Source organism: Hipposideros armiger, unplaced genomic scaffold (genome assembly GCF_001890085.2).
Source record: "Hipposideros armiger isolate ML-2016 unplaced genomic scaffold, ASM189008v1 scaffold_83, whole genome shotgun sequence".
In the NCBI taxonomy this organism is placed as follows: Eukaryota; Metazoa; Chordata; class Mammalia; order Chiroptera; family Hipposideridae; genus Hipposideros; species Hipposideros armiger.
In genome coordinates, this window is record NW_017731433.1 from 2995574 (window position 1) to 3009485 (window position 13912).

Below are 13912 nucleotides of genomic sequence, written 5' to 3' on the forward strand. Positions count from 1 at the left end.
ATGACCTTAAAGAAACACATAGAGGAAACAAGACAAACATGGTTCCTCTTCTCAGAGAACTTATAGTCCAGGAGAGGGCCACTAGTAAGGCATTCCCCATCCATGTGAACACGCTATGAGAGGGCAGGTAAGAGGCATGGTAGGAACACACAGGAAGTCCTCATGGCTTCCTAAAGGAAGAGGCATCAAAACTGAGACCTGACTGTGAATCTGCCAGCTGAGGGAGGAAGTGAGGCAGGAGAGAGGCAAAGCAGGAATTTCCAGGTGAGGATCAGGAGCCAGAAAGAATTTAGCATAGGTGGGATTTTGAGAGGAGTTCCTAGTGGCACGGAGAGGGCCAGGGCCAAGGTGGGAGAGGTGAGATGACCAGACAGGAGGCTGGAGTGGAAGAAGGCACCAGGTCACAAAGAGCCTTGAAGACTCAGTGAAGGATTATAACTTCATCCTGGAGGCAGTTGAGGTTTTAAGCAAGAGCAGTGTGATTAGCTTTTTATTTCAGAAATGTCACTCAAGTTGCTTTTATGAAAAAAGGTTGAAGGTGGCAAAACTAGTGAGGAAGCCTCCCCTGATGAGCAATAATCGTGTTTGATCCAGGGTAGGAACAGTGCAGCTGGCAGATAACACTATCTAAGAGACAGAATTGGCATGATTCAACTTCTAAGTTAAAGGTACACATATATTAGGGAGCCTGCAGCATAGAGAGACAGACAAATGAGGAAGAACAAAGAGGGGGTCGGAAACCTAAGGGACTCTAATTCATAAGGATGGACAAAGAAACAGTAGCCACAAAGGTGACTGCAAATGAGAGGGCAGAGGGTAGCCAGGACAGACAAGCCTCATGAAGGCACAAGAAGAGGGTTTTTCAGGAAGGAGTTGTTGACAATGTCAAATGAGCCACGAGTCTGAGAAATATGGGGACTGAAAACTATTCATGTGCTTAGTAACAATAGAGTCACCAGAGACCCAGACGAGAGCAGGTTTGATGGACAGGTAAGGGTGGAAGTCAGGCCCCTTAAGACTGAGGAATGACTGGGAAGTTAGAACATGGAATCAGGGGGCATCACAATTCTGGAGAAACTGGGCTGTAAAGGGGCAATGCCTAGAGGCAGAGTGAGGTTTGTGTATTTTCATTATTATTATTGATGGTTTAATAATGGTGGAAACTTGCTTAAATGCCCATTGGAGAGAGCCTGCCAAGGAGAAGAGATTATTTATTGAGTGAGGCCCCAAGGTGAGAGAGGTGAGAACCCACAGCATACGCAGAGATTGGTTGTCTTTCAACAATGGGGCACCCCTCTTTCACATACAGGACAGAGGGAGAAAATATGTTTGTGGGTTTGTTGGGCAGAATTAGAGGAAGTCCTCACCTACTGGTTTCTTTCTGTTTTTGTTTTTTTTTAATTAGGAAGCTATTTGATCTGTTGAAAATAAGACAGGATTCTGTGGCATCTAAGGTTTGAGGAGTGTGAAGAAAGCTGGAAATAGAGAAAGCTCATCAGTAAATGTAGTGTTGCCAGTGCAACCTTGAAGTTGGAGATCGTGAAACTGTGGTACTTACCAATCTGCCCAGTTGTTTTCTGTCCATCTCTGTAGCTGCCTGGAACTTTTGTCCACCAGCAGCCTTCCTAGTTTCTGGAAGAAAGGAAGGCACAGTCACATCCACTACAGTTGGCGTATGCCCTGCTGGAAAGGTCCAGCATGACAGCTCCCATCTGCATTTCCTCTCCTCCCTCTACCATTCAGCTGAGGCAGCCGGCAGAAGGCAGCTCACCTGTAAATGTGAGAGATGAAATTTGTCTGTCACGAGTTTTACCCACATGCCTTCACTGAGACCCTTTGTTCATTCACTCTTTGGCCGAGCAATCTGGATGGCACACCTTCTGCTATGTGCCAGCCATTGCATTATGGGTACATTGGCAAATAAGACATGGGTCTGCCCTCAAATATTTATTATTCCAGGCTGGAACTGAGTTCTATAAACAGAGAATTACAATGTATGCCAAGGCTTATTGAAGAGCACAAACAATGTGCTGCTGGAGCACAGAAGGGGGAGTAACTGAAAATAAGAAATGTTATAAAAGTTTGTGTCATCCTCAAGCAGTCTTAATGTTTCCTCCAAAACCACTAACATGTCTGGAAAACAAGAATTTTCTAAAGAAAGGCCTTTAGAGAAAGTTAACACCTTTTGTGTTTAATAAGGTATTTAAAGATCATGCAATTGATGGGGAAACTTTGCCGTTACTCACAGAGGAGCATCTTCGGAGCACCATGGGATTAAAGCTAGGGCCGGCACTCAAGATCCAATCGCAGGTACGGCAATTTTTCATAACCCAATAGAAATTGATGGTATGAAGCTTAAGAGAAATATGTTACTTTCATCCTGTTGTAATATTCATAATGCCTATTGAACCTCTTTACTAACCTCTGTCCCCTCTGTGGGTGGGGACATGATAAAAGGAAGGGAACCTGAAAACATTGGATGGAACCTGAAAATGTTCCTAGGTAGAGTTGGGAAGGCACAAATCAGTGGTGTGCTGGTAAATGTTTCACAACCGGCTCTCTTTAAAAACAAAATGGACCCAGATGGGTAGCATTTGTCAATTTCTGTAGTGTAAATATTCCCACCATGGCTGACAAACTCTTAATATAATGTCACTGTATACAGAATTGGGAAGAGATGCACAACAGCACCCCCTGTTAGAGGATTTTTACCAAATGGATCTAATAGACACAAATAACCTCAGCAATGGAGATAATGATAAATGATAATAGCAGGAGATAATGATAAATGATAATAGCAAAATAATTAGGTAAAGACAATTAGGAAGTAATGAACTTTGAGTATTTATTAGTTTAGTTTCCAATATAATGTATTCTTTTTGTTCACCTGATTTTTAAATTAGGATTAAAAAAATTAATCAATGTCTACAGGCCGCCATGGGAGGGAATGTGAAAGCAGCAGACAGGGGTTTGGTATTTTGGTTGGGGACACTGCAGGAGTTTTACACTCCTAACAAAACTACCTTATTCACAGATGAGTGTTGCCTTTTTAATAATAAGCCTGTCCCTCTTTGAAACTTCTGCACCTGGAAAAGTGAGGTAATTAGGTACCTCAAAAAATGTTTCTTAAATAAATCAATGACTAGCCTTTCTTTACACATTTAAATGATCAAAATGAGTGTATTATCCATCCTCAAGAACAATTTACTTGTAGACAATCATTCAAAACCTAGCTAACAACTAAAATATCTAAGTTACAAAACATTATGAAGACTCTTAACCATCCTAAAAGACAAGTGCTCGGCAAGAGTTTCAGTACAATGCATTTAATGATAAGTCTGTATAATTTAATTTTTAATAATGGCATGTTTGACAACTGGCTGGCAAACTTCCTAAAAATTTAACAATTGACTTTCAAGACCGGAACAAGCCAGCTCCAGCACACCACTTCTCACCACCTTCACTGCTTCATTCTGTCTGAGGCACCATCATCTCTCATTGGATTCCTGCATTAGCCTTCTAACTGTTCTCCCTGCTCTGCCCTTGCCCACCCAGAGCCAATTCACAAAACAGTAAAGAATGATCCTGTCACGTGCAGCATAAAGACAGGAATTTGTTTTGAGAAATGTGTCACCAGGCAATTTCTTTGTTGTGCAAACATCATCAAGTGCACTTACACAAACCTAGATGGTATAACCCACTACGCACCCAGACTGTATGGTAGAGTTTAGTGTTCCTAGGCTACAAGCTTGTACAGCATGTTATTGTACAAAATAACATGAGATTAAATCAAGCACAAGAGAAAATGATGCAATCAGAGGACTCGGTAAACACGAGATGTATGAGGCTGCTGCGGGTATGACATCACACACTGCTTTACAGCAAACATTTTTGTTTTTTTTATAAGGAGGAAGAGTACACTCTAAAATGATGATAAAAAATATAGTATAGTAAATACATAAACCAGTAACATAGTCATGTATGATCACCATGAAGTATTATGTACAGCACATATCGTATGTGCTAATTTTGATACGACTAGCAGCGCAGGTTTGTTTACACCAGCTTCACCACAAACATATGAGTAATGCCTTGTGCTATGACATTACGACAGCTGCAGGATCACTAGGTGATAGGAATTTTTCAGCTCCATTATAATCTCATGGGGCTACCATGGTATATGTGGTCTGCTATTGACCGAAAAGTCCTGTTATGCAGTACATGACTATACATAAGACAGATCATGTCACTCCTCTGCTCAAATGTCTGCAGTAGCTCCTCATTTCATTTAGAGTAAAAGCCCAAGTCCTATATTATTTGCACTCCTCCCCACCTACCACCACCACCCTTACCTTCCTCACCTCTTTGTCTATGTCCCTCCCCTTCAGTGACTGTGTCTGCCTCCTCATTTGTGGATGCAGCTTGAGCATCTAGGCATGCTCCTCCTTAGGGCCATTCCCTCTGCGTGGGAGGCTCTTCCCCCAGGTCCTCATGCTTTGCTCCCTCATCTCCTCCCCCTTTGCTCTACTCTACTTTCCTTCCCAGTGATGCTTGCTCTGATCACCCTGTTTAAAATTGCACATGGCCCAGCCCCCGTGCATTCCGCTACTATCCCTTTTTTCCGCTTTTCTTTCTTTTTTTCATAGCACCTATCACCTTCAATCATACAATATAATTTATTTTTATATTCATGTTTATTGTTGATTTCTCCCTGCTACCAATAGAATGTAAGCTCCATGACAGCAGAGTGCTGTATCTGTTTTGTTGACTGATAGATATATCCTTAGAATATGCAAGATCCATAATAGGTCAAAAGTCATTTATTGAAAGAATGAGTTTTCTAAAAGTGAAACCAAGAAGCATCAACTAATTCTTCTCAGAATTTATACAGGAATGCACCTTTTTACAATACATGTTTATGCCAGGAGTTGAGATTTCAAAATGTCATTCAAAAGCCATTTTTATCTGCCTAAATTTTTTAGGGTAAAGTAGTTTTTTATGTCTACTGTTAGTAATTTAATATTTCCATTGGTATTTTTTTTTCAATGTCTTTTTTGGGAATAATTTTAGATAAAGAAAAGTTGCAAAGATAGCATAGAGAGTTCACCCAGGTTTCCTTAACATTAACATCTTACCTAATGTGGCACATTTGTCAAAACTAAGAAATTAACCTTGGTACAATGGTACAACATGACATTCACTTTTAAACGATTTGTTTTTCTTTAGTGAGGATACTGTATCTCCTGGCATACTTACAATGACACTGCACGGTTTCTTCTTTGGCTCTGATTTATTCCTTTAGCTTTTTTGCTTTTTTTTTTTTTTTTACCTTATAACGTGACCAACTCCAAATCGTTCTGAATCTCTTCACTTGCTGTTAGCATCACCCCCTATGTCATTTTCACACGGCTGTAGTCACTTGTTGTGCCCCATCTGCTATGTAGAAGTGCCTCCACAGACCCAGCTGAGCTGTTAGATCCGTGCCCCATCTGCCCACATAACAGGACAGGGCTTCCACAGAAGCTGAGAAGGAAAAGTCCAGCTGATGCCAAATGGCCAACTGAGCAGAACAGTTGTAGAGTCCTTGGGATTGGGAATGTCCAGGGGTCCGACTGAAGCAGCAGAGTTGGAAAATTCTGAGTGACATGCGGAAGACCTAGCAGGTGAGCAGGCAGCAGTTCATCAGATAAGACAAGATATTTTTGTGGATTAGATAACAAAGTCTCAGTCTCCAAAATGGGAATCCAGGGCAACATCCTATTACAGGAAGCCCTGGTAAGAAGAAGGACACCTTTTTTCCAGAACAGAGATTCAGAAGGTGGCCCTGCACTGGGCATACAAAGAAAAGGGTCGGAGAAGAACAAGTTATTACTGGAATTTGAGAACTCAAATATTATTAGAATGGAGGACGCTGGGTTTGAGCTCTGATAATGGGAACAACATAGAAATTCCCTGGGTCTTATTCAGGGTCAGGTCTGTGTAGGAGCCCAATGGTTAATTTGTATTGGGGCACCAAGTGCCAGAACAGCCCCGTTTATGTCTCAACACTAAGCCAACTGAAGGCCAGCTGTGTGCTGGGATTGCCTAAAGAATTCCAGCCTTAGCCAGGAGAAGGACCATCTGGGCACTGGTGGAGGAGGAGTGGGGTGTCCGTGGGTCCTCTTGTGGGACCACTGGAAAAGGGACAGGTGGAGGGAGTTGAGGGAAGTAACTGTGTGCAGATGAACCGCAGCAGAACCAGGAATGGGAATCAGAAAGTCACTACCACCCTGATGTCTAGTTGTACAGCAGTGAACACTGTACAAGTCTGAGAGAAAGAAAAGGCCCACCACATCCTAGAAATGTGTCCCTTTACAACTACTGGGTCATCGGGAAAGTCATGATGCATTTTTGCATTGAAAAACATAGAAAAATACGGCATGGCTTTTCCAACGACTCAAAATATAGATGACCATGTCTAAAATTACCTCAGCCTCCCCGCCATCTGTAGCTAAGCAGAACACACTGGATTAATGAAAACATTCACAGATTTAATTACTATACTTATTTTGTCTTCAAAGGTATCTCAGCATGTGGAAAGGATGTTCTACAAGAAAAATTTTTCACTTCCTGCCCATACAAAACAAGCATTTGATCAACCAGCAGATACATCCCCTCTTCTGGATTTTAATTCCTGGGGTGACACATTGAACAGTCCTTATTCCCAGGATGTAATAATTCCTAAAGGAATTGAGCGAGATAGTGTGAGAAATTAAAACCCTCAAGGAGCAAGAACAGTCTTAGTCAGTTTTCCAAAGAGTCTAGGATATTCTTTCTGAAGGGTGTGTGAGGGTTTCCCAGGACCAGATGGAGGCTGAGAGGGAGAGAAAGCCAGCCTTCCTGGAGCTGTCTTGGAGGAGGCCATGCCTGAGAGGCTTCCCGAAGTGACCTCAGCACAAAGTGGCTGGAGGCATATCCTTGGAAGCAAAAGCTAAAGGAAGGACAGAATTCGCAAACACCAAAAAAGCTTTGGTTGGATGTTTCCATGAGAAATTCTCTAAAGAATCCAAAATAGCCAATACTGAAAAAAAGAGTTCCTTCTCTCTCTTCTCTCATTTCCCATCCCCCAACCCAGAAAGAGACAGAGGCAATCCAGTGGAGTAGGAAGGAGGCAGAAGAGAAAGTGAAGTACAAAGTAGAGAAAAAGAGATGCTGACTACAAGGGCTCCATCTTTTTTTTTATTGCAGCCTCCAGGCTGAAGGAGGCCCAAGCTAGGGAAAAGCCGACGCCCTAATCTTAAAGTGCGGAGTCTAACTATTATTCAGCATTTTCTTTCTGACATAAAATTATGTTATGACTAAAAATAACTAGAGGACTCATCATTATCTGAGAGGGACATGAAAAGTCCTTATACCCACCTCAGATTTCACCCAAGGGGTGGAGTAGAGTTATCTCTGCAAACCAGGTTTGAATTGGCAAGATGGAGGGGAGAAGATTAAAGTGGCTTTCGGCTTGTGCCCTATGGAGTCCCACTTTGTCATCTTCACATCCAACAGAAAGCCTCTGAAAGGATACACAAGAAACGGATATGAGTTTATTCAGGGAGGGGACTGGGTAACAGTGTGTGAAGGTGACTTGCTACACACTGTCTTATACATTTTGAATTTCTAACTATGGGAAGGTATTTTCTATTTTTAAAATTTACATTTAAAATGAAGAAACTGTAGTAAACAGCCTCTAAGATGGCCCCTAATGATCTCTGCCTCCTAGTAGTCATGCCCTTATATAATCTCCTCTGTTGGGTGGATTGGATTTACAGACTCTTTTCTAATGAGTAGAATATGAAAGACATGATGGGATGTCACTTCTGTGGTTTCAGTCTGCGGTGCTCTCTCACTTTTTTTGGAATCCTCACTCTTGAAGAAGCCAGCTTCTAGGCAGCCTGGCAGAGAGGCCCACGTGATTGAACTTGGAAATTGACCTTCTGAGAGCTGCCAACAGCGACTTGAGGGAATTTGAAGGTGGCTCCTCCCTGAGTCAAGCCATGAGATGACAACACAGCTCCTGCTCACAGTTTAAAGGCAGCCCTGAGCCAGAGCCCCTCCGCTAAGCTGCTCCTGAATTCCTGACCCACAGAAACTGTGAGATAATAAATATGTGTTGTTTTCAACCACCAAGTTTTGGAGTAATTTGTTTCACAGCATTCGATAACTAAAACAAGCAAATAAATTGCATCGAAAAACATGTAAAGCATGCTACCCGCATTCACTTTTTGATTTGGAGAAGAGTGGACTTTTGCAGAGAGTGGGCATTTTCCTCTGATTTGCAGAGAGTGGGTCATTCCCCCCACAAACCATATTAATTTAGTTAAGATTTTCTTTCTTTTATTTTAACTATGAAAACAGCAGAGTTTTTTCCAACATAAAATTATATTATACTACCACAATTATATTATACTTGCCAGTTTACTCTATTTGGATCGAGAGAGAGAGAGAGAGAGAGAGAGAGAGAGAGAGAGAGAGAGAGAGAGAATTCCTCCAAATTTAAAAATTTTAAGAAGTTTCGTCACATGTCCTTGCAACTGCTATAATTCCCAGCATACAGAAGTTTCACAGGATACCAAATGTTAGTTAACAGATGTTATGGTGAGGGATAAAAAGAAAAACTTAATTAATATTTTTAGAGGCAAATGGATCATGTGGTTCAATCCATATGATGGCTTTTGAATTTCTTATCCCTGCTAAATGAGTCAATTGAGTTGGTAACTGATTTACTTAGCAGATGTGCCTCAGTGTTGCTCTAAGGGAAGTGTTCTGATACACCACCCTGGCATGTACTATTACCAGAAAAAGCACTGTGCTTTTTCCATAAAAAAAGAACCAGAGGACACATGTAAAGGAGGCTCTCTACAGCTCTCAGTATTCTTCTTTGGAAGAAAAGGAGACTGAACTGCTTGTCCATACTAAGATGGCTTCCTTTCCAGGTGAATGACTCTAGAGTACCTTTAACAAAAGACCCACTTTAGTAACAGAAATGATTCTGGAGGGTGAAAATTTTCCTAGTGTTATCATGTAGAAGTAGTTTCTAACTTTTTCACAAATGCTCCTTTCATCTTGAGCATGCTGTGTACCCTTTGTGAGAATTAAACAACAGCAACAACAAAAAAACCTCTTATGTTTGAAAACCAATCACAATAAAACTGTATTTGCTAAATAGGGTCTCCTGACTTAGAAAATAGTCTGTTTAGACAGATTGAATAAACAACTATACAATGGAACACTATGCAACTGTTTCCTCTATGGAAGTATCAGAGCTACTAAAAAGTAACAATAGAATTCAAATATCACCATTTTGCACCTCTGAAAAATAAAGGATGTAGATAGACAGTGATCATAAATGGCTGTTGATATCACGAAAAGGGAAACAACCAGACATTATATGCCTCCTGATGGAAGTCCATGAAACAGCTATGAAAAAAGCAAAATGCAAACTGTGAGAAACTGTCCAGTAGAAACTACCTGATTTCTTTCAATGAATAAATTGCAAGGAAAAATAAGAGAGGGAAAAGGAAAACCAATAGATTGAAAGATACTAAAGATTCAAATCACCCAGATGTAAAAGATTTGGAAACAAGTTAGTGATGTTAGTTGCACAACATTGTGAATGTAACTAATGCCACCACTGAATTGTACACTTAAAAATGGATAAAATCACAAATTTTATGATGTATATACATACACACACACACACACACACACACACACATATATATATATATATATATTTTTTACCGCAATAAATTTTTTTTGAAGGATTCAAATCACCAATACAAATATTTGGATGCCTATTGAATACACTGTAAAAAAATGTTGGGGAAATTTGATCACAATTGGAAATATTCAATGCTATTAAAGAAGCATTGTCCTTTTTAAGATGTGATAATAGGATTTTGAAGTTTTTTTTATTTATTATTGTTATAAGAACTTTAACATGAAACCTGTCCTCAACAAATTTTTAAGTGCACAATACAATATTGTTAACTATAGGCACAAAGTTGTACAGTAAATCTCAATTTTACCTAATTTCTTTTTTTAAGAATTCTTATTTCTTAGGAATGCATACTGAAATATGTACAGATAAAGTGATATATGTTGGATCAGGAATTTAATTTTACTTTACCTACAACCTAATAAATAAATTAGTCACTTATTATTTTATGGAGGCTGGCTTACTCAAGACTCTTGTGTCAGAAACAAAGGACTTTATTACTCATGCCACAATAAGTAGCATGAACTTCAGTGTATTTGTGTTGGTCACCCATGTTCTCAAGTGCCTCAGGGCAATACAGATGGGCCTAGAGGATGCCTGCACATGCAGTGGGTTGCTTCACAGCTGAGGAACACTGAGCTTGAGGAACCCATTAATTTCATAGCAAGCAGTAAGCAAGCCTGCTCTTTGTCCAGGGGTGGAGGTGGAGTATGGAGGAGTAAGCAGGAGATATTACCTCATTTCTTAAGGCTATCAGGTGCATAATGAACAGAGCTAGGGAAATTATGTTACCCACCATCCTAGGCACCAATCTTTCAAGCTAATTCAAAAACCACCAAAGGAAAAAGAAACAACACCAATTCACCCCTCACCCCTGTAGTCCATTCTTGACTGTACTCTCTACCTTGGCTCATAGGAAAGAGGGACATTTTTTATTGTATTCCAGGTGGAGGAGAAGGCACACCACAAACTGTACTTTAGATTCACTTTTTCTAGTCACACTGCCAGGGAAGATGAATGCCCCCAGGAGGGCACCTAGCAGATGGTTGTCCATCTTTTGCTCATGGCCTGTACCCGTTTCCAGCCACTTCCTCTTGCTGAAATCATCTCACAGATCTCCTAGATTAGGGCTCTGAGTTCTTGTACTGCCTTTCCAAGACAAGCAAACTCACCCCAAAGAGTTTTACCCACTGTGAGAATCTTTCAGTTTTCGGAAGTCTCACCCACCTCACTCTGTGGAGGGATGTGCTTGCTCCCTGTCCTCGTGACCAGTTTGATAGTAGATGTATCTTCATCCTTTGTTCTTCTCCTTGACTCTAAATTCCTTAGGCCACCAACCCAGCCACACTAAATTCATACTACCTCACTTCCTAAGCACTTCCTGTAACCGTGAGACATCCATTCTTTCTTCTAAATTGTTCAGTTCTCCTATAGTGGTCATCTCAACCAGTCTCCCACTCACTGCCCCAAGGTCCTCATGAATTATGCAAATGACTCCTGGGAGACAGGGCAATAATCTCCCCTTTCCTTAAGGGCACAGGCCTCTTCAGACAGACACACTAGGATGCACAATCTATGACCTATATTTATCGCGTGGCACCAAACACAGCCTTTCTTCTGTGTTGGCAATCCACCCTGCTTCTTCTCTCTGACTTATCTGGTCCTTAAATTCTGGTTTAAGCATTTCTACATCTTTATTCACACCGTTGTAGAGCTGGTTAACGAATTTAACTGGATGCGTAGCGCAGTATCTATAAGGCACAGTTTAGGTGTGTGTGATATCTCAGAAGCCTGTTTCTCTCCTCAGGTATACTGTTGCCAACAGTTGCCTTGAATCACAGACTAGAAATGCTATTCAACTGCTCTGTAAACAAGGCAAAGTGTCCTGTGGAAACTAGGCATCTCAGTGCTCTCTCTGTGGGCCAGGCAGATAATTTGCTAACCTGTCAACCTGTTCTTTTGCATTTGTATGACTAACCCAACCAGTTCTGTGAAGGGGGCACAGTGTTTGCTCCAGTGAAGCGAGTGACGCTAAATGCTCTGTAGTGCTTGCCTTGATAATAGAACTCTGCTGAGTTTTCTTTCACCTACAAAACAGACATAAGTGTTTACAGAAGCATTGGTGCAATTTAATAAATTGTAGTTAAAAACAGTTTCCGATATTTTCAGGACTTCAGGTGCAGACTTCTACTATAACAACATTTTCTTTTCAGACACACATTTAGGTCCCCAGACACTGAATAAATAAAACTAACTTTATTCAAAACAAAAGAAGAAATTTTTGTCTGTGTTAGATTATTGTTTTCTGTTTGCTTGTTTTTGTTTTTTCTTTATAAATCAGGTGATGATCAAGTGGTTTGTTGTTTTATGAGATTGAAGTTATGGGCCAGCCGAGTGGCTCAGTTGGTTAAGAGCTCACTCAAGAGTATGAGCTCTGAGCAACAGGGTCGCCGGTTCGATTCCCGGCCCGAGCTGAGCTGCCAACAGCTGCCAACATGTGGCAGGATGGCTCAGCTAAAAAAAAAAAAAATGAGAGAGAGAGATTGGAGTTACTATTGTCATCTAGCATTTGGTTTGGAATCCTTTAACACTCCGCTTTTCCTAAATTACATTAACATCATAATTGCTTTATATTAATAAAATGTGCTTTGCATTGATAGCAATGGTTTGTCACTCAAACCACTCACTTAATTGTGCAAATAAAGATTCACAGCACAAGAATCAGAAAGAACCAGCCAACATCTAATTGTACAGGTTGTACTTGAGAGGGATATCAGCAACCCCAAAGGACAAATCTATAAAAGGCAACATTTTTAGTCCTGGAAGCATATGAAAAAAGGTCTTTATTCCAGGCCTGGTGACTATTCCCATGCCAGAGGCATAAAAAAATCATTATTCACCAGCCTTTGTCTATACTCATCAACTCTTTAGGCAAACGACATCCACAGAACAAATCCAAAGTCTGCTTCCCTTACAGAGAACTTTCCAAAGAGAACGGTCTGATTGGGTTCCTTCTTATGATTACCATCACTGAAATATTTGTTAATTCATAATTCAGGGCTTTGTTTTAAAATTTAAGATCAAGGATAACAACACAGGGCAAGAATTCTTGTGAAGATTCAAACACTTTTTGTGAACATTAAAATCTTTTATTCAAAAATAGTACTTTGTTTCAGTGATCTTGTTTCAGGATAATGTATCAGTTAGGATGCTCTGTGATACAAATGACAGAAAGCCCAATTCATACTGGCTTAAAACATAAAGGGAAGTCTTTGGATCTTGCAAATGAAAAGTCTAGGTGTCTGGCTTCAGGCCAGGCTTATCTAGTGGTTCAAATGAAGTCACCGAGGATTCCTTCTGTTCTTGTGCTTCCTTCCTTTGACTTCATCTTTACGTTCTATAAAAGTAGCTTCTAAGCAGCTCCAGAGCCTCCGCTCCTGGTACTAAAAGGCCTGTAGCTGTCCAGACCTAATATTCTAGAATCATGGGTAGAAAAGAAGAGCATATGTCTCTTCTATTACATTCAAAGTCCTGGGAGTCACTCAGGCTCATCGGTTTTTTGGGCTCTGTGCCCAATCCTTGTGGCCAGGAAAGCCTGGATACATTGATTGACTCATGTTTAAAGCCTGAATTTTAATATTTTTGTAGCCTTATAATTTCATTTTTCATTTGTAATTTTATCTCACCCTTTGGTTATTAGCCCCTTGAGAGCAGCAACTATGACTTCTAAACTCCTTGTGCTATTTCAAAGCACCCACAACAATGAATGCTTAACAAATGGGACTGAATCATATGTTGTAATGATCTTATAATAGTCATTTTTTGATCGACTGTTCTCTAGGGTCCCAAAATACATTGTACACAATATATGAGAATCATTGGATAATGAATGGTCTCCATGGCCTTCCCAGATTCTCTCTCCAGCCCTCTCCACCATGCTCAGTGCCCCCACGGGGCTGGCTTCAATAAACTGCATCCACTGGCCTTCATTCCCTCTGGCTTCCACTTGGGTTTGGCCAATGGGAAACACCAACCGGAGAGGGAGAAGGAGTGGGAAGAAAGAAGGGTGAGTGTTTATTGCCTGGGTTCCTTCACTGCAAGGCTGCTTTCCTCATGAAGACTATAGCTCCTGTCAGGTAACCCTGTCTAGCAGCTTCAGCTATG

General features: G+C 40.7%; 1 protein-coding gene across 1 annotated transcript in view; it reads left to right on the forward strand.

Moving 5' to 3' along the window:
• SAMD7 (sterile alpha motif domain containing 7) overlaps positions 1–8145 on the forward strand; it is a 34474-nt gene extending 26329 nt beyond the window's left edge. The window contains exons 7-8 of the mRNA XM_019643916.1: positions 2200–2310; positions 6561–8145. Coding sequence (XP_019499461.1) covers positions 2200–2310; positions 6561–6755 — 306 coding nt within the window. The 3' untranslated portion in view covers positions 6756–8145. The remainder of the gene's footprint in view (positions 1–2199; positions 2311–6560) is intronic.
• Positions 8146–13912: the final 5767 nt, after the last annotated feature.